Source organism: Tyto alba, unplaced genomic scaffold (genome assembly GCF_018691265.1).
Source record: "Tyto alba isolate M040663 unplaced genomic scaffold, T.alba_DEE_v4.0 Super-Scaffold_29, whole genome shotgun sequence".
NCBI lineage: Eukaryota > Metazoa > Chordata > Aves > Strigiformes > Tytonidae > Tyto > Tyto alba.
Genome location: NW_024881303.1, coordinates 3410924 through 3436601, shown reverse-complemented (window position 1 = coordinate 3436601; position 25678 = coordinate 3410924). Strand labels below are relative to the sequence as shown.

General features: G+C 62.9%; 3 protein-coding genes across 6 annotated transcripts in view; 2 read left to right on the top strand and 1 right to left on the bottom strand.

Annotated features, from left to right (window-relative positions):
• The first annotated feature begins 698 nt into the window (after positions 1–698).
• PYGL (glycogen phosphorylase L) lies at positions 699–13996 on the top strand. 3 transcript variants are annotated; one of them, XM_042799185.1, is made up of 21 exons: positions 699–1018; positions 2317–2573; positions 4125–4226; positions 5972–6050; positions 6324–6427; positions 7146–7277; positions 7823–7934; positions 8017–8099; positions 9109–9252; positions 9433–9525; positions 9797–9943; positions 10551–10714; positions 10807–10921; positions 11185–11286; positions 11382–11529; positions 11643–11701; positions 12002–12143; positions 12290–12497; positions 12565–12699; positions 13303–13369; positions 13596–13996. In XM_042799185.1, exons 2-21 carry the CDS (start codon positions 2331–2333, stop codon positions 13782–13784), a joined length of 2568 nt encoding a protein of 855 aa, XP_042655119.1. In that variant the 5' UTR covers positions 699–1018; positions 2317–2330; the 3' UTR covers positions 13785–13996. The 3 variants fall into 3 exon arrangements, with proteins under 3 accessions (XP_042655119.1, XP_042655120.1, XP_042655118.1); XM_042799186.1 differs by lacking the exon at positions 699–1018 and adding an exon at positions 1040–1158; XM_042799184.1 differs by lacking the exon at positions 699–1018 and having other exon boundaries at positions 1993–2573.
• A 384-nt stretch (positions 13997–14380) lies between these two features.
• ABHD12B (abhydrolase domain containing 12B) lies at positions 14381–20232 on the bottom strand. Its single transcript, XM_042799187.1, has 13 exons — positions 20144–20232; positions 18380–18507; positions 17771–17873; positions 17550–17669; positions 17166–17196; positions 16954–16999; positions 16731–16860; positions 16433–16473; positions 16041–16120; positions 15801–15883; positions 15164–15242; positions 14859–14983; positions 14381–14517 (listed from the first exon to the last, which is right to left on the bottom strand). The coding sequence occupies exons 1-13, from the start codon at positions 20230–20232 to the stop codon at positions 14496–14498; spliced, it is 1077 nt and encodes a 358-aa protein (XP_042655121.1). The 3' UTR covers positions 14381–14495.
• Positions 20233–25533: 5301 nt separating this feature from the next.
• The window catches only part of NIN (ninein), a 64830-nt gene continuing 64685 nt past the window's right edge, over positions 25534–25678 (top strand). Inside the window, exon 1 of one of the 2 annotated variants that reach the window (XM_042799124.1) lies at positions 25534–25573. The gene's annotated coding sequence lies outside the window, so the exon portion shown is untranslated. The remainder of the gene's footprint in view (positions 25574–25678) is intronic. The other variant, XM_042799126.1, reaches the window with a different exon arrangement.

Below are 25678 nucleotides of genomic sequence, written 5' to 3'. Positions count from 1 at the left end.
GTCCAAGAGGAGATGGTGGCAAGGACCAGGTGGGGAAAGGAGAGAAAATGATAAAAAAAAATCACAAGATGTCGAGCAGTGGAAGCCCAGTATCGCCGTGACAGCGCTGGCAATACTAAAATCCCTTGGGGGGTGGGGGGGGTGGGGGAGTCTTTCTTCCAGAAATAGGGGGGCAGACACTAAGGGATGGGGGATCTCGGGGCCATTTCCGAAGGGAAGGCGAGGACGGTTCTCCCAGGGGCCTGGGAAGGGCTCGCTGTTGGGATGGCAGCGCCTGCTCTACGTTTTCTCTGAGTGCCTTAGGAGAGGTTTTTCAATGTGAGGCCTCTGAGCTCATCGTGGGCCCACGTCCAGGGCTAAAAAAAAAAAAAAAAACAAACGCTAATGCACTGCATTAAGTGCATTTATGCCTCAGAACGATTCTCATCCTTCCCAGAGAGGGAACGCGCCCGGGACACCAGAGATACAGGAAATTTCATCCTCCTCACAGCGGGAACACGGGGCCAGAGGGACCCCCACGGCCCGGGGACGGGCCCCGAGGCGCGGGCAGAGCCTCCCAAGGGAGCAGCACCCGAGATCTCAGGCTGCCCAAACCCACCCAGGGCTCGGTCGCATTCCTTTATGTTTGATTTGGTTTGTTTTTTGTTTGTTTTGGGGTTGTTTTTTTGTTTTTTTTTTTTTTTTTTGGTTTGGTTTGGGTTTTTTTTGTTTTGTTTTGTTTTTTTTTCCCGTTGCACAGTTTGGGTTGGTTCCTGGCCTTTCGGTGAGGGGCTGCAGCCCTTCACCGGGACGCGGCTTCAGCGTGGAGCCTCGTGCCGCTGGGTCCCAGTGGGGGTGGCAGTGGGGGTGACTGGGTTACCCCCCACCCCCGGGAGCCCGCGGGGCAGCGCTTCGGGTTGGTTCAGCTCCGGGGTTGAGTGCGGTTTGGCCTTGCAGAAACCGCGCTAAGGCTGGAAAGCCCGCAGCAGGCACGGCTGGGGGAAGAGGAAGAGGAAGAGGGGTTGCGTTGTACCCTCGGGTGGGTTCTGCTCGTCCTCGGGAGGAACCGGAGGCAGGAGGAAGGGCAGGACGCGGCCTGGGGAGGCGGCTGCGGAGCCCCCGGAGCCCGGCGGCGAGAAATCCCACGGCATTTCCCGAGGGATTAGCGGAGTGGGCAAAGTGAGGGGGCGAGGGGAGAGGGGAGCTGGCTGCTGGGGGGGGGGGGGGGGGGGTGTGGAAGGGGTGCAGGGGGTAGGGTGAAGGGGTGCAGAAGAGGGGGTGCAGGGAATGAGGTGTAGTGGAGGGGGTGCAGAAGGGGTGCAGGGGAGAGGGTGCAGGGGAGGGGTGCAGAAAGGGTGCGAGGGAAGGGGTGCAGGGGGGGGTTGCAGAAGAGGGGGTGCAGAAGGGGTGCAGGGGAGAGGGTGCAGGGGAGGGGGTGCAGGGGAGGGGGTGCAGGGGAGGGGGTGCAGAAGAAGGGGTGCAGAAAGGGTGCGAGGGAAGGGGTGCAGGGGGGTTGCAGAAGAGGGGGGTGCAGAAGGGGTGCAGGGGAGAGGGTGCAGGGGAGGGGGTGCAGGGGAGGGGGTGCAGAAGAAGGGGTGCAGAAGAAGGGGTGCAGAAAGGGTGCGAGGGAAGGGGTGCAGGGGGGGGTTGCAGAAGAGGGGGTGCAGAAGGGGTGCAGGGGAGAGGGTGCAGGGGAGGGGGTGCAGGGGAGGGGGTGCAGAAGAAGGGGTCCAGAAAGGGTGCGAGGGAAGGGGTGCAGGGGGGGTTGCAGAAGAGGGGGTGCAGAAGGGGTGCAGGGGAGAGGGTGCAGGGGAGGGGGTGCAGAAGGGGTGCAGGGGGAGGGGGTGCAGAAGGGGGGGTGCAGAAGGGGTGCGAGAGAAAGGGTGCAGGGGAGGGGTGCGGGGAGAAGGGGTGCAGGGGGAAGGGGTGCAGGGGGAGGAGGGGTGCAGTCGGGCAGGGGTGTAATCGTGACACTTTCCATCCGGGCCATGAAAACGGCAATTCCCTGCGGGCCCGGCGGGAAGGGTCCTAGAGGGACCCCGAGAGCTCCCACACGCCCCCCCCCCCCCCGCGGGCCGGGCCCTGCGTGGGGCGGTGCCCTGCGTGGGGCGGTGCTGCACACCCACGGCCACGCGGGGGGAAGCGGCAGCTCCTTTGCGCTCCCCCTCCCCTCCCCGGCGTGGCGGAGCGCGGTTCCCACCCCACGAGTGGGCGGCCCGTGGCTGCGGCCCGTCCCCGTCCTCTCCCCGGGGCGGTGCCAGCCGGGGGTGGAGGCGGAACCCGGTGCTCAGCCCCACCGTGGCCGTTTGTGTCTCCCCCCCCCCCCACGTCTCGCAGCCCCCCCCGCCGGGATGGCGCGGCCGCTGTCGGACCAGGAGCGGCGGAGGCAGATCAGCATCCGCGGAATCGTGGGAGCCGAGAGCGTGGCCGAGCTGAAGCGGGGCTTCAACCGCCACCTCCACTTCACGCTGGTCAAGGACCGCAACGTGGCCACCCCCCGGGACTACTATTTCGCGCTGGCCCACACCGTGCGGGACCACCTCGTGGGGCGCTGGATCCGCACCCAGCAGTACTACTACGAGAAAGACCCAAAGGTGGGTGCCAGGGGATGCTGGGGGGGGGGGGGGGGGGGGGGACGGACACACACGCACACGACACCCCTCTTTGCCGGGGAGGGGGTGAAGAGCGGCGGGAGCCCCCCCCCCCCCCCCCCCCCCCCCCCAGGCTTTCCCCACGGTGGATCCTGCGTGATGGCCGGGGGTGGGAATTTGCACAACCATCGTAACCCCGTGGGTGCAAACCCCTCCCTTTGTCAACGCACGGTGGGAAAATAGAGAAGGGGAGGAGGGGCGGGGGGGGGGGGGGGGGGGGGGGGGAGTATGCGTGTGCTGGGTTTTTCTTGAGTTTAAGGATTTTGCCGAGCGCAGGGACTGGACTTTACCAAGCGAGGCCACTGTCCTTTGCTTTGCAAAACAAACAGAGCGCAGCTTGGCCGGGAGCTGGGCGCTGGGCATGGGAACAGCGTTTGTTGTCCCGCAGCGCTGGCGTGGGCGCGGTCTGCCGAAAGCAGCTGCAAAGCCCTTCTAAGGTCAATTAGTTGAAAAGGTTTCCCCGAGCCCGGAGCTGGCCGGCCAGCGAGTCTTGTGGAAAATTGGTGCGAGCTGCAATCACCACTGCGGCGATCCCCCGAGCCTGCGAAAGGAAAGCCGGTTTGTGCGGGGATTTCGGCTGCGCGGGTTTACACCGAGCGTGGGGATTAAGCACCAATCCCACCCCCCCCCCGACACCTGGACGGCCCCGTTGGCTCCAGTTTGGTGCCAGCCCCTGGTAGCTCAACACATCCCGTGTTGTGTAGGGGTGTGGGGAAAAAAGGTGAGGCTCTTCCAAGGTGCGAATCTGGGGATTCTCTTGGGTAGGTGAGCCGTGCTGGGTGCCATCCGCCCGCCGTCACCGCTTCCAGCTCTGCTGGGACCAAACCAGTAAGCCCAACCGATCCTGGCCGGCACATCCCATCGCCGTCCCCAGCCCGTGCAGGTGCTGGGGAAACCTGTTAAGTCAGAGACTTCCTCCAGCCTAAATCCTTCCTTAAAACCTGCCGGTGCTGACGCCGGGGGGTGGCTTACACAAGCCTCTGCGTTACCGGCCGCATCCTGCTCCCGTCGTGTCCTGAGCCCGAATTCCCCGGGATGGCAGAGAAATTGTCCCTGCAGCTGCCGCCCACGCCTGGCCCCGGAGCTTGTTTCGTTTTCCGGTTGTTTTGCAGCTCGGGGTGACATTAGGAAACGTCTCCTCTTTAAAGTTTAACTTTGTACCGCCGCAGCCACCGGCGTGCTCGGGGTGACCGTCCCGGAGCTGTCCCTGCTCTCGGCCAGGGCGCGGGGGCTTGTCTAAATAAAACCACCTCGGCGCTACCTCGCTTCCCAGCTGGGGAAATAGCAGCAGCGACAGGAGAGCGGGGCAGACACTGCAGGAGACTCCCCTCGAAGAGCTCCAACCCTCAAATTCTCCGTGCAAACCACCCTGCTCTGCTCAGAGTCAGTTTTTTTCCTCTTGCTTCGAGATAACACCCGATAGCAGCTTCTAGGGTCCAGAGGAGCCTCCTCCAGCCCCGGGGAAGGTGACTGGTGGGTGCTTTTCTTTTTCAGAGGATTTACTACCTTTCCCTGGAGTTTTACATGGGGCGGACGCTGCAGAACACCATGATTAACCTGGGGCTGCAAAACGCCTGCGACGAAGCCATTTACCAGGTGAGCATCCCCGGGGGTCGGCGAGGACCCGGCCCGGGAGGGCTCCACGCTCTCTGGCTCCTGGGGAACGTTCCTGTTTTACTGCACTGCCTGCAAACCGCTCCTTGAGCCGCCGGCGATGCCTTGGTGGGTAAATGCTGCTCCAGAACCTGCTCTTGAAAGGTCTGAGGACACAGCCAGCACTTGCAGCCTGGTCGGGGCTGCCCAGCCCAGCGGCTGCGTGCTGAGGGACGCGGCACGGCGCTGCCGAGCGCCCGTGGGGTGGAGGGGGCCAGCCCATAACCTGCGAGGAAGCTCATGGTTGTATATATGAGGCCATTAATAGCTATAATCAACGGCAGAGGGGAATAAAACCTTGGCCTAACTCAACCCCGGCCTGGTGCTGGCACCGCGTGGCACTCAGGTCGCTGAAGGTTTTTGGGTGGCTCTTCCCCCCCCCCCAGCCCTGCGCTTGCACCCTTCGTGACCGACGCCGTCGTACGCGGCCGGGGCGGTTGCACAACAGCCAGAGCAGCTTTCGAGCAAATGAATTCGAAGGAGAGGAACATATTTTTAGGTTTTCTTTTTTTTTTTTTTTTTTTTTTTTTTTTGAATCTGTCAACCTTGCAATGGGAGCAGCAGCCTAGCCGGGGTGAGGGCAGAGGGGAAGAGCCTGGGCTGCTGCACAGTGGCAGCCTGGGCAAGCGGAAGGTGTGAGGTTATTTGGAAATCATCCTCTTTGCAGCGACGGCAAGTAAAGCTCTGAGGGAAATCCTCCTTGCTGCGTAGGCTGAGCCCCCCCCCGACCCCGATACAAACGCCAAACGTTTCTGAAATAAAATATTTGGCGTAATAGAAATCACTTAAAATATTTCTGTAGGCATTCAGGGCTGCTGCTGAAATCACGAGGCTGCGGCCGGTGCTGGTGCTCCCGGACTTGCCGGTGCCCGGCTGGTTTGGGAGAAGGTGCTGCCCCCATACACGTGAGCGGTGCAGGGTCTGGCCCTCCCGGGTGGGTGACCACGGGACGGGGGCTGTCCTCGCTTGCTGTGACCGTGGGACATCGGGCCAAGAGGATTCCGTGGGAAAAGGTGGCTCAGCCCTGACAAGGCACCGTCTTACTTCCCACTGATCTACCCGAGGAGCTTTGCATAGGCAAAACCTCTCCCTCCCACAGCATCCCAAGCTGAAAACTTTAAATTTTCTTGTCAAAGTGGTATAACTGCTTCTCTGGGTGTCTCTGTTAAAGGGTGATGGCCTGGAGCCAGGGGGATGGGCCCCGGGGGTGCTGGGGGGGCAGGGGCATGGTGCCTGGGCCCATGGAGAGAAGGCACAGGCCCAGGAATGAGCCCTGGGAGATCTACCTGAAATATCTGGGGCCACAAGAGCAGCACCCTGGTTACGGCTGGGTGCCCCCCACCCCCAGGAGCTTGTCCACGGCGAGGTCAAGGGCACCTGTGTCCCTTCTAAAGGCTGGTGGAGTGACTTCAAACACCAGAGCTGGTCCCTGCCACGCGGTTGGAGCCACGGCGGAGGGGGAGAGGGGCTGCTTTGGGTGCAAGTCACATTATCCCACCCTCAGGGATGGGTCTTGCAGGGTTAGGTGCCTTTCCACCCCCCCCTGGAGCCCACCTGCAAGGAGGGGGGCAGCCGGGGTGGGCGCGGGGCAGCACCCAGGGGTGCGTGGCAGCAGTGCCCCCCCTCCGCGGGGCTGGGCGCGCTGCGAGCCTCCAGCCCATCCATCGCCTTCTCCTTCCCGTCGGTAGCTGGGGCTGGACATGGAAGAGCTGGAGGAAATCGAGGAGGATGCCGGTCTGGGCAACGGTGGTCTCGGCAGGCTCGCTGGTGAGTGAGCCCCCAAATCGGTCTCGTCGTCTGGGGTGGGGTGGGGCACGGTGGGGGGCACCCAAACCCGGGGAGGAGGGGGCGGTTTCTTGCTTCAGCCTTTCCGTGCAAGAGGGTGAGAGGGGCAGGGTGGCCGGTGAGCGGCGGGGGCTGCTGGCCCTGGCTCGTGTCCCTGCGGGGTGGCTGCTTGCTGCCACCGGCTCTCCACGGGGACAAGGACCCGCTGTTCTCCCGGGGCAGCGCAGCTCACGGCTCTCCTCTCTCCCCCCGTAGCCTGCTTCCTCGACTCGATGGCCACGCTGGGGCTGGCAGCCTACGGCTACGGCATCCGCTACGAGTACGGCATCTTCAACCAGAAGATCCGGGACGGGTGGCAGGTACGGACAGAGCCCTCGCCTTCCCCTGGCACGGCCAAAGCCCCGAGTGCAGCCTCCCCCCCTTAGATCAGGCCAAGATCAGGGTGTGCGCTCACACTCACCCTTCCCTTGGAGACTGCTGGAGCCAGCGCTGGGGCTGTGAAATGGAAAACTTGTCGGATGTTTTCTCAAACGAGCTTAACGCTGCTCAGCGCCTGGGTTAAAGCATCAGAGGGTGGAAGAGGCTGGTTTGGAAACGCGGTGGAAAATGTGGCGTGTACTGGCAAAATCCCTGGTGGGAGACAAGCCTGAATACCCAGAGGGAGCCTGTGAATGTCCAAAAAGCTGTATTTATAGCCAGCAAGTGGAGGCCTTTCTCCTCAGCACTGTGAAATAGCGATTCCTTGGCTGCTGCATCCTCACAGGACTTATCTCCCCTGGACCTCACGCAATGTCCATGCCGCCCGGAGCTCTGGCCTGGCCGGGACGAAGCTCCTCATCCTCATCCATCACCCCTCCGGCAGGGAGGCCCCGGGGTTCAGGGTGGTTGGGGCAGAGCCCAACCTCTGGGCTCACCCTGCGGCTCCGAAATCCGGGTTTAGGGCAGATGGACTCGGAAGCATCATCCCTTTTGCCACGAGCATCCGGAGCCTTGCCCGGCCAGCCTCCACGTGGCACAACCTGGGGAGGTCCCCCGGGGCTGGGTGGCCTTGTCACCGCTCCCGGTCCCCTCTGGCAGGTGGAAGAAGCCGACGACTGGCTCCGGCACGGCAACCCCTGGGAGAAAGCCCGTCCTGAGTACATGCTGCCCGTCCACTTCTACGGCCGGGTGGAACACGCTGCCACCGGTGTCAAGTGGGTTGATACCCAGGTACGAGCTGGGGGGGCCAGCGTGCTGGGAACCCCCCTTGCATGGCTTATCCCATCGCCTGGGAGGGGGTATCACTGACCAGCTGCGCCCCGGGCACGGGTCCTGCCAGCATCTCTGCCGGGGAGGGTTGTGCTGGCGAAGCTGCTTCGCTGGGTTGGAAAAAGCAGCGGTGGAGGGAATCGGGGCGGAGGGACGGTGGGATGGGGACAGGTTTTGCCGCTCTCCATCTGCAGCCGACCTCAGAAATACCCAAAAGCACCTCCAGCAGATCTGCGTGCAAGGCACAGCCCGGCGCGATGGCTTAAATTAAGCTTCTCCTGACCCTTGCAAGCCTCTCTTCATCCCCCCCGGCGCTTCTGGCAAACACCAGCCGCCGGGCATCCCCGGGGCAGGGGGTACCAAGCACCTTCCCAACACGTGCAGCCCCGTAGGAGGTGGACGCAACCCTGAGCTCACTCCTGCGGGATGGGAGGGCTCTGGGGGGGGCAGGGGGGGTGTGGGGGGGACCCCAGCCCCCTCCGGCTGCCCCGCCGATGTTCTCCTAGGTGGTGCTGGCGCTGCCCTACGATACCCCCGTGCCCGGGTACATGAACAACACCGTCAACACCATGCGCCTGTGGTCGGCTCGGGCACCCAACGACTTCAACCTGCGGGACTGTAAGTGGGTGCTGGCGGGGTGCTGAGCGGGACGGGGCGCAGGGAGGTCCCGCACCCACTTGATCCCTCTGCTCCTCCCCAGTCAACGTCGGAGACTACATCCAGGCTGTGCTGGACAGAAACCTGGCGGAGAACATATCCCGCGTCCTCTACCCCAACGACAACGTAAGTCGGGACGGAGGGGCGTCCCTGTTTTAGGGATGGCTAAAGTTTGCAGAGCAGCCCCTCTTGCTGGGACAGTGCAAAGATGTTTTAGTTGCGTTTCAAGCCGCCTGCGGTGCTTGGATGGGGATTGCTGCCTCTCGCCAGCGCTGCCCGGGGCTGCAGCAGGCACGAGCCTGTTCCCAGGCAAATCCGTGCCCAGCGCGGTAAAGGGGAGGGAGTGGGAATGAGCAAGTCCTGCTGCAGAAATGCTCCTCGAGTTTCAAACTAGAACGTGAAGGCTGCTGGCATTTTCCTGCCCGTCCCTTGCAGCCCAGGACCAGAGGTTATGCCTCAAATTGCCCTTTGCATCCCGACCTCTTGCCGCGGGTGTTGTTACCGTGCTGCACGCTGGCTGGCACGGAGGTGCGATGGGATGTACAGCCCCTCCCCAGCCACAAAACAAGCTGTGGAGCAGGGGAGGAGGGTGAAGGGTGGCTCCCCTTGCTCTGCAGCCTGTTTTGGGGGCAGGCCCTGATGTTTTGTTTTGTTTTTTTTTTTTTCCCCCCCGTTTAATCCTACCCCAGCCTGCCCAGTTGGTGAGGAGGGCTGGGGGCACCACATGGTGAGGTTGCCATCTGCAGATCCTCTTTTGTAGAGCAGCGGGTTGATGTTTTGTGCTGCTTGAACGGTGGCTTTAATTCTTGTCTTAGAAATCACTCCTGGGTGTTACAGCCTCTGTGGCTTCCCTTCCAGTTGCCCCAGTACCTTTCCTTGGGGCCAAAATTTTCAAACCCAGGAGAACAGGTTTCAGTGATGCTCGCGGGGGATTTAACCTCTGTTTGTACCAGCACATCCCAAACCCCCCGTGGTGAAATCTGGAAAACAAGAAAACGTTGGGGTTAGAGCTGCTGGGGGAAGCACCACGTCAGGGATGTGTGCCGGCGTGGGTCCCTGCCTGGCAGGGAGCCCTGGGAGGGCACAGCTCCTCCGGCACAAGCGTGGTGCAATCCTCCTGCTCCTCTGTTCACAGTTCTTCGAGGGCAAGGAGCTGCGGCTGAAGCAGGAGTACTTTGTCGTGGCTGCCACCCTCCAGGACATCATACGCCGCTTCAAAGCATCCAAATTCGGGAGCACGGACAGTGTCCGGACCGTGTTTGATTCTTTCCCCGACCAGGTACGAGCCAGGGTTGCTCCGACACGTGCCTTGGAGGCGGGTTTGCTGCCTCCCGGATGCACGCCCGGGGCTGGAGGGGTTTTGTGGACCCTCCGTGGGTGCCCAGGTGACTCGGGCAGTGGTTTGCCTGCGTGTCCCCCCGCCGTGTCCCCACGTGCCACCCCCCTGCTCTCCCCGCAGGTCGCCATCCAGCTGAACGACACACACCCCGCCATGGCCATCCCTGAGCTGATGAGGATTTTCGTGGACATCGAGAAGCTGCCGTGGAACAAGGTAGGGAGACCCAACCTGACCCCTGGGTCCCCTCTGCTTGCACCCCCCTCTCCCACCCACCCACCCACCCACCCGTGGCAGAGGAGCTGGGGAACCAGTTTTGTAGCTGCTGGTGGCCTTGGAGCAAAGAGGTTGGGTTTAACCAGTCTGGGCTTGGAGGAACCGGCTCAGCCGTGCCGCTGGCCGCTGTGGGAGGACCATGAGTGGGTGCTGGCACCCACCCAGGTCTGCTTCCACCCTCGCCGCTCAATGTCAGCTCTCCCCCCGGCAGGCCTGGGATATCACCAAGCAGACCTTCGCCTACACCAACCACACGGTGCTCCCCGAAGCCCTGGAGCGCTGGCCGGTGGACCTGGTGGAGAAGCTGCTCCCCAGACACCTGCAGATCATCTATGAGATCAACCAGAGGCACCTGGATGTAAGTGCCTCGGGGCAGCGCGGGAGCCCTCTCCGGAGAGGGGACGGGGATGGCACGTGTTGTGCTGTCGGGATTCGGGGGATGCACGAACCGATGATGTTGGGTGTGTGGCTGAGTGGTTCTGGCTCCTCTTTTGGGAGGCTGGTGTGTAGGAACGCCCTTCCCACCAGTCTGTTGCCATCCCACAGTCAGTGGTTATTTTAAAGTCTTCACCCATTGCTCCAGGGACTTACCCGTTGGCGTTTCTTTGCTCCCTAAATGCTAAATTCATCCTGGAGAAGGATGAGGTTAGGGGTACAAAGGAGATGGTGGTTTGGCCTCCTGCTCTGACAGCATGAGGCTTTTGCCAAAATGGCCCCACTGGCCAAGCATGTGCCCACAAGCTCCTCTCTGTGAGGGTTTGGGGGGGGTCCTTCTGTCCAGAGATGCCCGTGCTGGGGAAGGGCACCCTTTGGAGGGGGGTTTGCACTGTCTGGAGTAAAACCCACCACTCTGGCTGGTGTCAAATGCTCTGGGGACATTGCTGTGGCCCCCTCCTTGGGAACCATCGGGCAGGAGATCCTAAAATGCCGGCGCCGCTCACCGCCTCCCCGGCCTCCACCGGCAGCACATTGCGTTCCTCTTCCCCAACGATGTGGACCGGCTGCGGAGGATGTCCCTGATAGAGGAGGGTGGCACCAAGAGGATCAACATGGCCCATCTCTGCATCGTCGGCTCCCACGCCGTCAACGGCGTGGCGAAGATCCACTCGGAAATAGTCAAGACTCAAGTGTAAGCACGGGGCGGTGGATCGCCCGTGGCTTGGAAATGATGGCGGTGCCGGGTGGGCGAGCCTGAAGCCATCCCCTTCCTCGTCCTCGCAGCTTCAAGGACTTTGCAGCGCTGGAGCCCGAGAAGTTTCAGAACAAGACCAACGGCATCACCCCGCGGCGCTGGCTCCTGCTCTGCAACCCGGGGCTGGCGGAGCTCATCGCAGAGGTAACACCGCGGGGCGGGGGGGGGGGGGAGCGTGCCGGTCCCCGACTCTTCCCGACTCCAGGGATGCTGCCCCTGGGGACACCGCCCCAACCTCGGCCATTTACATCTTCTTCGTGGTCAAGAGCACCTCACCCGAGCGCTCTGCTCCTGCTTGCCAAGCGCTGCTGGCTGTGGCCGGGGAGGGGGGAGCCGCGTGCCTGACGAAGCGGCTGCCCCCCCCCCCCCAACCCCACCATCAGCGCGCGCCCGTGCTCCCGTTGCAGAAAATAGGGGAGGACTACGTGCGGGACCTGAGCCAGCTCGCAAAGCTGCACCAGTTTGTGGACGACGACCTTTTCATCCGGGAGGTTGCCAAAGTGAAGCAGGTGAGGGGGGTGGGTGGGGGGGTGCGGGACGGACACGGCACAGGCCGGGGGGGAGCACAGGCCTGGGGGCTGACGTGCTCCCTGCCCTCACCCAGGAGAACAAGGCGAAGTTCGCGCTGTACCTGGAGAAGGAGTACCAAGTGAAGATCAACCCTTCCTCCATGTTCGACGTGCACGTGAAGAGGATCCACGAGTACAAGCGGCAGCTGATGAACTGCCTGCACATCGTCACCATGTACAACCGTAAGCCACCGCGCGCCCCGAGGGGACGGGCTGCCCTGGGGGTACACGAGCATCCCTATCCCCCGGGGCTGCACCTAAACCAGAGGGTGACGCCACGCTGCTGTCTCCTCCAGGCATCAGGAGGGATCCCGCGAAGCTGTTTGTGCCAAGGACGGTGATCATTGGGGGCAAGGTAAGTTGGGGCAGGAGTTTTAGGCCTTTTGGAGGAAGTCTTTGAAAAATGCCCTAAGGGTGCAGATGGGGCTCCCCAAGAAGGGCTGGGGTAGCACTTGATGGCTTCAACCCAAGCGATGCACCAAGTTTTTTTGGGGGGGGGGGGGGCGCTTGCACAACCCTATGCTGCCTGCGGTCATGCAAGCCCCCAAAAACTTGGTGGCACGGCACGTGGGTTGGATGAGGTGATGGGAGCAGGGCTGAGCGGGTGTTTCCCTGGGCTTGGGCCCTCCGGGCTCACCCATGGCTTTTCTCCTAGGCTGCCCCAGGGTATCACATGGCTAAAATGATCATCAAGCTCATTAATGCTGTGGCTCACGTGGTGAACAACGACCCCGTTGTGGGGAGCAAGCTGAAGGTCATCTTCCTGGAGAACTACCGGGTCTCGCTGGCAGAGAAAGGTAGCCCATGTGGGGCACGCTGTGAGGAGGGGGTATCTGCCCCGTGGCTGCCCACGGGTCCACCCCTGCCAGACAGCTGATCTGTCATCCTTCGGCACGACGCAAAAAAGCTGGTTCACCGTGAACCCCTTGTGTTTCGTTGGCAGTGATCCCCGCCACCGACCTGTCGGAGCAGATCTCCACGGCGGGCACCGAGGCGTCGGGTACAGGGAACATGAAATTCATGCTGAACGGGGCGCTGACCATCGGCACCATGGATGGAGCCAACGTGGAAATGGCCGAGGAGGCTGGAGAGGAAAACCTGTTCATCTTCGGCATGAGGGTGGAGGACGTCACGGAGCTGGACAAGGAAGGGTGAGGGCTGGGGACGCTGCGGGGGTGCTCCCACGGGCACCATCTCATACCAACCCTTCCCTGCCAGGTACGATGCCCAGGAGTACTACGACCGCCTCCCCGAGTTGAAGCAAGCCATTGACCAGATCAAGAGCGGCTTCTTCTCCCCCAGCGAGCCTGACCTCTTCAAAGACGTGGTCAACATGCTCTTCCACCACGACCGGTAAGGCCTGGGATGCCGTCCTGGGTTGGATTTCTCCACCAAACTCCCAGTGCCCGTGCAGAGCAGCCCCCTGCACCAACCACATCCACCCTCGGGCTGATAAGGTCCTATTTTCTGGCCCTGACGTTGTGCACGTGGAAGAGCAATTGATGCTCCATGGGCACAGAAGGCTCGCCCTGCACGGCACATCGCGCTCGCTGCATTAAAACTCGGGGTAGATTAAGGCCAAAGACGCATTTTTGGGTGTGCAGCCCTCGCCAGGTGATAGATGCTTTTAGGTATCTCAAGGGCTTTCGTGGCCGGAGCGCTAAGCCCAGGGCCTTGGGCGTTTGCACTGGGGAAATGTTTTCCCAGTGAGCTGACGCAGGGTGTGCCCTCCCGGGGCACCCATCCGGCCCGTGCTGCAGCACCCGCGGGCTTGCGGGGCTCTGTACAAACAGGGCTGGGGGAGGATGAATTTCTCTGAAGCATTTTGTGCTGGAGGAAGCCCCAGATCTGCCAACCCGAGCCCTGTGCGCCGCAGCCACCGGCCACCGCCGTGCTCCCACCCCCACATTTCTGCTGACACACGCCCCCCCCCCCTCCTTTTCTTCGCCGCTACAGGTTTAAAGTTTTTGCAGACTATGAGGCTTATGTCAAATGCCAAGAGAAGGTCAGCGAGCTGTACCTGGTGAGCGCCAGCCCCTGGGACGAGGCGGGGGGGGGGGGGGGGAGCTGTGGTGGGGGCACAACATCCCACCCCGGAGAAGGGGTCTGGCGGGGCTGTGCGGTGGGTTCCTGGCGAGGGTGCTCCTGGTTGTGCTGCTGCCGGGGGTTTCCCTGGTTGAAAGCTGGTCTCACAGCCGGCGCGGCACCCGTGGGTGCCGGCCCCACCATCCCACCCGCTCCCCTTGCAGAACGCCAAGGCGTGGACCAAGATGGTCATCAGGAACATCGCGGCGGCCGGCAAGTTCTCCAGCGACCGCACCATCAAGGAGTACGCCCGGGACATCTGGCAGGTGGAACCTTCCAACCTGAAGATCCCACCGCCCAACGAGCCCCGGGACGCGGTCGAGGACAAGACCCCCAACGGCACGGCGGCCTAAGGGGCACGGAGCTGCCGGGGGACGCGAGCACGCGCGCTGTAAACTTGCCTCCGCTGCCTGGTCCCTGTGTCGCCCCTGTTGGCTTTTCTACGGAGGGGGGAAAAGGGGAGAGGGCAGGATTTTTTTACAACGTAAGTGTCGTGCGGAAAGCGCAACCATGTCGCTCTGTCGCTTGCGTAGGTGCTAAAAATAAAAGTGCCACTGGAGGCCAAGGGGCGGTTTGCTGAAGCCTAAAATTAGGGGCTGGGCTCTCTTGCACCAGCGCTGCCGCGGAAAGGGGGGTGTCAGGGGTGAGGTGCTGGGGCTCGGCCAGGGGTGGGGTGGGCAGCACAGCTGGAAACAGCTGGATACAGCTGTCTGAGCCCTTGCAAGCGACGCTGAAGCAGGGCTTGCGGTGCAGCTCTTGCCAGTCCTGAGGCATCGGGGCTGGAGGGGTCAAGCGGGGTTTGCAGTCAGGCCTGTGTACCCCCACCACTGCCCACTGGGGTGCTCCCAGTCCCAGCTTGCATGGGCCTGTCCCAGGAGCAGCACCCCCCCATCCCAGCACTACCTCCATCCCCCACGTAACCCGCGGCATCCTCGAGGCAGTGGGCAAATTCCAAAGTTTCTCAGTAGTTTTTTATTACTTACAGCAGTAAGTTCAGTGCCATGAGGGGTTCCGGGGGGCGGGTTTGAAGGAGTGCTCGTGGTCGCTGCACGCAGCAGCTAGCATCACTTCATGTTCAAGAAATCTCTGCAACAAGACGCAATAAACCTTACGCTGGATCACTGACCATCCCGTGCTGCCCGAGAGCCTGATTTCTGAGCTGGGCTTACAGCAAAGCTGCAGTCCTGCACCCAGGGCCAAGAGGAGCTGGACACTGTCCCCAGGGCCACCTCCCCCCCCTGAAACCCAGGTTGAGGACAGGGGCAGGGCAGGGAGGAGCGGCTGGAGCTCAAAAATTGATGCCAGCAAGCACCGTAGGGAGGGGAAGGAGCAGGGGGAAGGCGCCCGCATGGTTGCGGCAGGGGAGGCTGGACCTGTGGAAGAAGAGGCTCCTGCTCCTTCTGTGCCCCCGCCCCCCCGCCACTTACTTCACCAGGGTGGGCAGCTCCGGGTTGAACGAGATGTAGTCGTGGCCCAGGCCCAGCTTTTCGGGAAAGGTAATGAACTTCACCTTGGTTTTGTCCCTGTAGGCGCTGTGTGCCGTCTCAAAGAGCTGCCGCGGGGTGGGAGCGTGGTTAGCGGCACGCACAGGGGACCCCAAACCCCCCTCCTGGCACCCTGGGGCCAGCCCCCCCCCCCCCCCTCCCTTCCCTTCAGCCCCTCCCCTGAAAACAGGCTCAACCGGCGCCCACCCCTGTTAAAACCCACGCGGAGGCGATGGTGGTTCCCCCACCTTGCGACTCAGGTGCAGAGGCAGCACAGTATCATCTTCTGCGTGCAGGATGAGGAGGGGGCAGGCCAGCACCTTCACGCTGCGGGCGGCAAACCCAGAGCTGACGGACCCACGGGACCCTGCTAAAACTCCCACAGCAACCCTGACCCCCCACCCACCCACCCCCCGGCGCTGCCTTTCAGAGCCATCCCAGCTCATCTGAACTGCCCCAGGGTGATGCCCATGATGCTTACCTCGGCACAGTGGCACCAAGCACCCTAATAAACTTAACCCCCCGACAAAGGGTGCTCAGGCTTTAAAAACATCTGTGAACGAGGTGGCTTTTAGCAAAAGCACCCACAAACACGGAGGGGGAAGGACCCTGCTGCCACAGCGCGTGTGTGCCGCGACGCAGGTGGGACTTGGGCATGCAGGGCTCAAAAAAAAAAAAATAAAAAGGATGTTGGCTGGTGGACTTTGCTCAATAGCAAGTTGGTATCTGAAGTTACGCAATTAGAAAGCCATTTTTTTTTAAAGTATGAGTAAACTGGGCAAACACAACTAGGCGTGCAGGGATTTCACGGCGTGGCACGTCCAACCCGCCCTTCCTCGGCCAGGTGGTCCCAGCACCATCCCCGTGGGCCCCCAGGGCACTCACTTCTCATCGCTGGGGAAGAACATGTTGCCCAGGGCTAGCGAGTCCAAGATGAGGTACTCAAAACCCGGGAACTGGCGGTAGATCTGCCCGGGAGAGAGTTGAGGAGAGGGGGTGCTAAATTGTGGCTTTGGTTGCTGCACCTTTCCCCGGCCGGGGCTGCCACTGATGGGGGACCCCGTGGGCAGCGCCCCCCCACCCGTGACTGCTGGGGGACCCCGTGGGCAGAGCCCCTGGGCTCACCTTGGTGAAGGAGATGTGGGCGGCCGCCTCACGGATGTTGGTGTAGGGTGACTCCAGGACGATGGCATCCACCTGAACCCCTGAGGGCAGAGCGGGATGGGAATCAGCCAGGGTACAGCTTGGGGGTGCCCTTCCAGCACCGCCCCCCCCCCCAAAGGGATGCTGCCCACACTCCTGTCCCAGGTGGCAGCCATGGAGCCTAGATCCCCCCGTCCCACTAAGGAGAACGGGGACAGCCACTTGTCCCCGCCGTGGTGGCCGAGCCTGATGCTCGGTCAGAGAGTGACAGGGCTCCCCAGCTCCTCCGTGGCCCCTGAAATCTGGCCAGGGATGTGCAAGAGCCCCGGGGGAACACCCCGCGGGGGGGTCAACCCAGCCACGCTGGCCCTTACCTCGCTCCTCCTGCAGCTTCCTTGCCGCGTTCGTGGCAACCCTGCGCGAAGAGAGGTGACGGTGAGGGGGAGCAGCCACGATGCCCTGGTGGGGTGCCCCCCCCCCCCCCCCCCACTTTGCCTTCTGGGTTTTGCTTCGTGGGTGCCACCGCCAAGGAGCTGCTCCGACCCGCCTTGGTCCATCCCTGGGTGGCACTAGTCTGGCAGTGGTGTCACAGCCCGGGGACCGGCTGTGGGCTCTGGTGTCAGCCAGCACCCATGGGGTGGCCCCCTCCCCGTCACCCACCCCTGCACCTACCCCGTCCCCAAGGAGTGTCCCCAGAAGAGGATGCTGCTGTTCCCGCTCCGCGCTTTGGCCCAGTCATAGAGTGCCAGGACATCTGTGGTGAAGCCGCTCTCCGTGGGGTGCCCACTGGAGTCCCCGTAGCCTGTGGGGGACACAGTTTGTTTCACGACCCAGGGAGGGGTAACAGGCCTTTGGGAGGGGGGTCACTCAGCGAGGAACAGGGGGATGACTTTACCTCTGTAGTCAAGAGCCAGGATATGGAAGTCAGCAGCCCCCATCGTCTGTCAGGGGAGCGGCACCGTGTTATGTCCTGGGGTGGGGGACGCGCACCCCCGGGCCCCCCAGCACGGCTGGGCTCGCTCTGCCCAGGGTCCCTCTTGGGTGCCTGGAGCCAGCAGGTGCTTTACTCCCAGCAGGTCCCAGTCCCCTCTGCAAGGGACCACTTACCTTCAAGAACTGGACGCGGTGGCTCGCACCCCTGATGAGGAAAGGAAAATCAGAGCCCAGGGAGGGGTCTCCATCCCACCGCGAGGGCAGGGCCGGCTCAGGGGACCGTCCCCTCCAGCACCGGTCCAGGTGACAGACCGGGGTGACCTTTTTCCAGGAGGGGCGAGCGGGATGCGGTGGGGTGGGTGGGTTTTGACATTTCCCTTTACCTCAAAGGGCCTTTCCTCCACCCGTGGGGTCAGAAACCACCGCAGCAGCCCTGGCCCCGCCAGCGCTGCCAGCCGCTGCCCCGAGTTTCGCTAGTTCTCACGCCGCGACGTGAAAGCAGCCGCCGCGCCCGTCCTCCCCTGGCAGAGGCACGTGTGCGGCCCCCCCGGTACTCGCCTGGTCCCCCCGTTGCCGTGCAGGTAGATGATGACGGGGTGAGCATCAGCAAGAGCCTCCTCGTACCAGCGCTGGTCCTTGCCCCGCGCCTCGGCCCCTCTGCTGCCGGGCACCGTGTGCCTGGGGGGGGGGGGGGGGGCCCAGAGCGGGGTTACCCCTGGTTTAGCCAGGGCACTCCACACAGCCATGCCCACCCACGATTCCGGGGCTGCCCCACTCACCAGATGCCGACTGTGACGCCCGGCTCGGTGGTGAGGTACAGGCTGACGGTGTTGTTCAGCAGCAGCTCCGGCCGCCGAAGGTCCACGAAGAAGGGGAAGGCCACTGATGGAAAAAACACAAACATCACACAGGCGACCCGGGAACCCATCTGCTTTTATGCTTTTTTTTTTTTTTTTCCCAAAGCGATGCGTTATTGCTTTTTAAATTATTTGCCCGGAAGCCAAGTGCCATGCTACAGCTGGCTCGGGGAGGGGGTGGGCGAGCACAGCCCTCTGCCACCTCCTCTCACCCAGATTTCTAGCCCCGTCGAGGCCGTGCGTGCCCAGATGTGTTGCAACTTTAAGCAGTAAACAGGGTCGGCGGCACGGCGTTATTACAGCTTGCAAAACACAAAGCACCAACGGGAAAGGTCCCTCCGTGCCTCCTCTGCAAGCCCACGGCACCGGGGACGGGGGGTGGTTTGGGTGGGTGCTGTCCCGGTGCCACCCAAGCGCTGGGTGCCATGTCCTGGGGACACCACCCATCAACCCCCTGCCTGAGGAATTCGTGGCGGGGGGTGTGTGTGTGGAGGGGGTTTCTCCCAGTTGGGACAGCCCCAGGGAACTCACAGAAGTTGAGGAAGACGAATTTGGTGAGCAGGACTGGGAAGAGGCGGATGAGGAAGGGCACGGAGATGTAGATGAGGAGCAGGTGCAGGAGGAGGGTACGCAGCCAGGGACACCCAACCAGCCAGCCCCTGCAAGGAAAGCACCATGTTAACACATCCCCCCCACACCCTGAGGGTTTTGGGGCACAGCAGAGTGGGGTCCACATGCCCAACCCCAGATGTGATGGTTGGATAGAGCAGCTTTTCCCCCCGCAAGGGCCTGAGGCTGCTGTTTCTGCGCCCCTGGGACCAGGGAGCTGGTTGCCCACACTGGGGTTGCGTTTGGCTTTTGGGGATGGAGTCGTGGTGTCGGAACAGCCCCACTATGACACAGAGTCATGAGAGGCCACGATCCGGTCCCCCGCAGCCTCCCACGGGGTGCTGGCAGGCGGCAAGGGCAGGACACGTGCCAGGGCCCGGAGTTGCAAGCCAAACTGGCAAGAAGGAGCAACCGATACTCTGGGGTAACACCCTGAGCCGTGGCTAGTGAGACACAGGGACGGGGGTGTCCCCAAGTCCGGCACCGAGAGCCTCTGTGATTCCCCAGGGACAAAGAGGAAAGCTGGGAAAGGGGCTCAGGAAACCCACCGCAGCACGGAAGAAACCAGTCCCCAGAGAGATGTCCTCCAGTGCCACCAGCACAGGGTGGGGAGCGTGACCTCCGACAGTATCCTGTCCCAAAGGGCTGGGGGACACATCCAGCCCCCCTCAGGCCACCAGCCCCAGCCTCCGAAAGGGAAGGGAAAGCCAAGAGGTGCAGATTGCCCAGCATCAACATCACTCGTGGGCTGACGGGGCTGGGAGATGGGGAAACTAGTCCAGGCGCCAGGGGATTTAGGGGTTCCTGACAGGCATCCAAGCACAGCTCGCTCCGTGCCAACGCCTACCCAGGGTCACCGTCGCTCCCGTGGAAGAGGATTTAGCCCATCGTCTGCCCTGGGGAGTGCTGCAAGATGCTGAGAAAGTGTTGCAAAAGGGCTGCCATAGCAAGGTGGCACGGTCCCCTGGGCGCAAGCGCCCTTCCCGGGAGGGTGCAGGGTGGCATGAGCCGCTCCTAAAGCCATGGGGAGCTCCTTGAACCCCAGTCACCCCCCACCCTCCCCTGAGATTTTGGTCTGAGCGGTCCCGCTGTACGCCAGCGGGCCAGCGATGCCGTCCCAGTTGTGGCAGCTGGTTTTTAGGTGCTGCCCTTGGTCTACACCTCACATGCAAGCGCAGGGGCGAGCGCTCACACCCGCTCTTGCACAATACCTGCTGCAGGTGAGCACTGGCGGGTCCACCTCTGCCAGCCGGGACACGGGGACGGTGAGGTGACGTGGGGACACAGCCACAGCATGGCATCATGATGGGGGGGGGGGGGGGGGGGAGCGAGGGGCATGACTGCGGGATGGGATCGTGGCCATGGCAGGGTGACACGGGGACACGGCCGTGGAACAGGATCACAGCTGTGGCAGGCTGGCACCGCCACGGCCGGGGGGGGGGGGGGGGGGGGGGACACACACGGACACACAGACGGGGTCACGGCCCCAGCGAGGCAACGAGGCCACGGCGTGGGGACGCAGCGGTGCCGCGTGGTGACAGGGGACGCTGTCGGGGGACAGAGCATGGCCACGGCGAGGGGCACCGACGGAGAAACACCGCAGGGGAACGGGGACACGGCAGCGCGGCGCCGCCCGGCCACGAGTCGCCCCACCGGGCTCCCGGCAGCCCGGGCTCCGGGACTCACCGCTGCCGCCGGGCCGCGCCGGCCCTGCCCTCCGCCCGGCCGCTGTCGCCGTCCCAGTCGCCGCTGTCGCCGCCGCCCCGTCGCCGCATCGTGTCGCCGACTCCCCGCGCTGCCGCTGCGACACTCCCGCGCCGCCGGGCCCCGCCCCCCCGCCTCCAGGCCCCGCCCTCCTCCCACACAACCGCGCCCCCCGCCTCCAGGCCCCGCCCCCCTCCCACACAACCACGCCCCCCCGCCTCCAGGCCCCGCCCTCCTCCCACACAACCGCGCCCCCCGCCTCCAGGCCCCGCCCCCTCCCACACAACCGCGCCCCCCTGCCCCCAGGCCCCGCCCTCCTCCCACACAACCACGCCCCCCCTACCTCCAGACCCCGCCCCCCTCCCACACAACCACGCCCCCCCTTCCTCCAGGCCCCGCCCTCCTCCCACACAACCGCGCCCCCCTGCCTCCAGGCCCCGCCCTCCTCCCACACAACCGCGCCCCCCCACCTCCAGGCCCCGCCCTCCCGCCCCGCAAAAACCCCGCCCCCGCCTTCAATCCCCGCCTACTCCAGGTCACGTCCCGCCTCTCTGTCGCCAGCAGGCCCCGCCCCCCCGTACCGAGCCACGCCCTCTCCCCGCCCCTTCCGGCCTCGGGGGCGGGGCCTCCGCTGCCGCGCCCTCCCCGGGGTCTTGGAGGGGACACCCCCCCCCCCCAAAAGGGCTGGAGACCCCGGTCCTCGAGGGCTGGGGAGCGGGGAGACACACCGGGAACGTCAGCCTTGGGAAAGAGCTTTCCTGCCCAGGAAACGGTTAAAAAAAAAAAAAAATTAAAAGGGGAAAAAAAAGGTTTAAAACTAAACCTGGTGTCCCTTGGCGTCAGCTGGAAGGGTAGAAACCTGCTGCTGGTTCCTCTGTCAGCTGCGGCTCCCGCCTGCAGCTCTGCCAGGCCGAGTCAGCCGGAATTTTTCAGGCTGAAACTTCCCACCAGGAAGAAATTATCCCCATTTCACCGGTATTCCTTGTGAAACGCCGCCAGGCGCGGGGCGACGCGCTGCCTGGACACAGGGGCGCAGGGACACGGGGTTACAGGGACACGGGGACACGGGGTTACAGGGACACGGGGACACGGGGTTACAGGGACACGGGGACACAGGGGCACAGGGCTGGCCCATTGCCCGTGTCACCGTGCCTGCCACTGGGGCCTCCAACCAAAAGGGCTCCGTTAAATACAGGACAGGAGGGCCTGGAGTGAAGTTTTTCTGCAGAGGAGCCGCCAGCCCAGGGGCGTTTCAAGCTGCTTTTACTTCACCTGCCCTCCGAAGCAAAACCTGCGCTGCTTTTCCTGAGCTCCTGCGATTTTTAGCCGAGCTCCGGGGCCAGGCGAAGCGGGGTGTGACAGTGGGGTGCGCTGCTGGGAGGAGGCAGGAGCTGGGAATGTGGCCTTGCACCCCTCCAGCACCCGTGATGGGTGTCTGGGGGGGGTTGGGGGGGTTTGGGGGGGGGGGGCTCCTGCACGGCGACGTGACTCGGTGCGGTTCCTGCAGACGCAGAATGCAAATGAAAAAACAAACAGATCCGGTCAAACCGGGGCCGTGGGCAGGTGGGTGCGTGTTCCCCGTCAGCAGATGTTGCAATAAGGTGGCACAAGCCACCCACAAGCTGCTTTTCCCGTGCCACAGAGGCAGGGGGACAGCAGAAGCGACCGGTTGGTTTTATACAGAAGAGCTTTTTCCTTCCACCACCCACCCCCACCCCCCCCCGCTCCCCAATTTTCCCCCCTGGGGAGGGCAGGGTGCAGGGGCTTTATTTGGCAACGGGAGCCGGAGGGGATCAGCGCAGCCTTACGGCAGATGCTTCGGCAATGCCGTGTGTGCACCGGGGCGGAGAAGCTGCGCAAATATTTCTGGCAATGAGGAGCCAGCACAGCAAACCTTGAGGGTGTCCTGGGCTGGAGGGAAAATCCTGCAACCGAAAAGGTGTGCAGGATCAGGCCCGAGCGGCGGGGGTGGAAATAAGACTTGTACAGCAGGGGCTGGACGTGCGATGGCAGCAATGAGCTGCAGCCGAGGAGAGACAACCGCGGCGGTTTAGCACGGCTTGCCATTGTTTTATGCAAAAAAAAAAACCAAAAATCAAAGTTTGGGCTTCTTTCAGTCCAAACTTCTCCCTGCACCAGCTGTGAGATGGAGAGGCTTCCGGATGTTTTTTCCTACGCCGTCTTTTCCTAAATGCCCCTCTTTGTTTATTTTTTGCTGATAGTTTTGTAGGGGTTTTTTGCTTTTTTTTTTTTTTACTATTTTATGACCCTGATTTCCCCTGGCCTGGTGGGAGGCCGGGGTGAAGGGTGTCTCACCCAGCACATCACAGCGGAAGGAAACCCCTGGAAGGCAGGAGCTCCCCCCCCCAGCTCCCTGGGCTGCGGCCGGACCTTTCCTCACCCCAGAGCAGAACAAAGCACCCCATTGTGCTGGGGAAACGGGAAGGAAAGCGTGCCGGGGCAGCAGGAGCCGTGCCAGGGGAGTGTTTCTATAGGCACTGGGTGCCCACGGCCTGGCAGAGGGGTCACCCACTGCCTGCGCAGGCGCCCGTGGCCGCTGACCCCATTTTCGGGTGGCTCCATGCCAGCCCCCCAAGCCCGGCCGTGGCGTTGGGTCCGGCCAGGTTGTCCTGGATTCTCTCACATGCCTTTTTTTTTTTTTTTTTTTTTTTAGTGTGTGTCACACGTGACAGCGCGGGCGAGCAGAGGTTTCCTTCCGCTGAGCTCGCTCGGAAGGCCCTCGCTGCAAATGCCGTCCTCAAATGCAGCTGCTTGCTGGAAGGGGGCTCCAAAAATAGGGTTGGGGTGCGTGTCTGGCAGGGTTCCGTGGCTCCTAGAAACATGCTTTCCTCCTGTGGGAAGAGGAGGGAGGAAATAAAATCAGGAGGCCTCTACTAACAGCCGGACCTAAAAATGAGTCAGGAATTTGCACTGCGGCAATACAGCCCGGCACGGCCGAGCCGAGGGTCTGTGCATCCCCGTGGGCTGGACTGGGGACACGGGGACACTGAGTGTGCTGGCTGTCCCCGTCACCCAGCCGGCTGCACGCACGGAAACACGCGCCGAGGCGCTTTGTTGGGTGACGGTGGAGGTTTTTGGGGGGTTGCCACTTGGATTAGCGAGGCACCGGCGCTGCCGCGGCGAGGAGGAGGGTGAGGGGGATAAAGGTCCTGGCACTCGCCGGGTTCACAACAAAACAAAGCACCAGATGGTTTCAACTTCGGCATAATACGTGGCGAAAAAGCGTTTGAACCGGGGCTAAAAAAGCAAATGCGGAAAGAGAGAGAGAAAGAAAAGAAAGAAAAACCCTCAGCAAGTGTCAGAGTAAAAGAAAGCGCTGGAGAAAAATGGCAAATGTTAAAAACCAAAACAAAAAGCCCTCCCCCGGCACAAAGCCGGGGCTGCTAACATCTGTCCAGTGAAACCTCTCGCCAAGGCCCCCCCTTCCCTTTAAAGTCACTTTTCCTCGCCTTGTCCTCACGGGGACATGGCCCTGTCCCTGGACAGGGCTTTGCTCAACACTGGGGGACCCGCTCGGCTCTGCCCTGTCCCATGTCCCCAGTGCTGGGGGGTGACACGTCCCACGTCCCCAGTGGGCAGTGGCATGCCGAGCGGGTGCCCTCGGGCAGCAGAGCTACCCCGGCTGCTGCAGAGGGCTAAATATTTTCTTACGCTTTTTAGTTCACGTGTGGTGTCCCAGGTGTCTCGGTCACAGCTGGTGGGACTGGGTGGCAAACCAGCCGGTGCCTCTGCTGCAGGATCTCGTGGCGTTTTAAGCCCCATTTCTTCTCCAAGCAAGGCTTATACAACCCGCAGTGCGTCCGTGCATCTGGTTGCAAAGCTTTTGTGTTTCCCTTGCTCCTCCGCCATAAATATTTCGACCCTGCAGACCAAGTTCAGAGTCGCCTTAAAAAAGGGAAGAGGCCTTAAAAGTTGTAACGTCCCTAGCATTTTTGCTAAAAAAAAAAAATAAAAAAAAAATGCAGCAAAATAAGCCCATGCAATTGTGCCAAAGCAGATTGCAGTGTGAGATGAACCCCTTATTATCCACCAGAGAATCCACAAGCCACAACCCCTGGGGACCGCTGGCTCCTTGCCGCTGAGCAGGAGCGTGGGTGGCTGATGGCTCCAGCTGCTAATGAGGGCTGACGAGGCTTAAATAAGGGTTTGAGCGTTGCTGGTGGCCATGGATGGTGTGTCAGCACCCCAGAACCCACCCCCCAGCCCCACAGGATGGCTCAAGGGGCAGGGGGTTGTCCCCAAATGTGTGTGTGTGTGTGTGTCCCAAAGCAAGAGGGGGGGCAGCATGGGTGCTGGGGTGCGCACCGCATGTGCAGTGTGACCCCCACATCCTGGTGACACAAGGAGACCCCCGGAGGGGAGGCTGGGGGGGGGGGGGGGGGCAGACCCTGCAGGCCCTGGGATGGCAGGGAGCTGCGGTGTCCCCAGGGTGGGGGACAGTGGGGTGACACGGTGTCATGACCTTCAGGCATGGAGCAGCCCTGGTGACATACCGTTGTTTTTTTGGGACAATGGGGAGCTGCAGGGTCATGTCCCCAGGGGTGCAGGACAGAGGGGAGCTGGGGTGATGCCACCCTGGGGGACAGGACAGTGGGGAGCCAGGGTGATGCCACCGTGGAGTGCAGGACAGTGGGGGGCTGGGGTGGTGTCACCCTGGGGTGCAGGATGACAGGAACCGAGGTGATGCCACCCTGGGGACAGGACAGTGGGGAACTGGGGATTTTTTGGGACAAGGAGGAGCTGCAGGGCCATGTCCCTAGGGGTGCAGGACAGAGGGGAGCTGGGGTGATGCCACCCAGGGGATAGGATAGTGGGGGGCTGGAGTGATGTCACCGTGGGGGACAGGATGGTGGGAACCAGGGTGATGCCACCCAGGGGGACAGAACAGTGGGGGGCTGGGGTGGTGTCCCCGTGGGGTGCAGGACGGTGGGAACCAGGGTGATGTCACCCTGGGGGACAGGACAGGGAGGGGCTGGGGATTTTGGGGGACAATGAGGAGCTGCAGGGCCACGTCCCTAGGGGTGCAGGACAGAGGGAAGCTGGGGTGATGCCACCCGGGGGATAGGACAGTGGGGGGGCGGGCTGATGGAAACCGAGTTGATGCCACCCGCGGGGCAGGACAGCGGGGACCACAGAGGTGAGGAACAGCGAGGGGGGGGGAGGACACACACCCCCCCCACCCCACGCCGCTGTCACCCGCGGTACAGGACGCTGCCGGGGGCGGTGCCAGCGGGGCCCCCGCCGCACAAAGGCCTCCGGTCGCCCCCCCCCCTTTTCCCGGGGCCGCCCCCCGAGCTGCGGCCCAATAAACGCCGCTGCATTTGAAGGCAGCACCTCCCCCGGTCCCCGGTCCCGCTCCGCCGCGCCCGGAGGCACCGGCAGCCGCGCCGGGTGAGCCCGGGGTGGGGGGGGAGCGGGGCTCTAACGCCAAGCATCGCGGGTGGGTGGGTGGGTGCGGGGAGGGGGATTATTAGGGATGCGGGGGGGGGGGGTCCC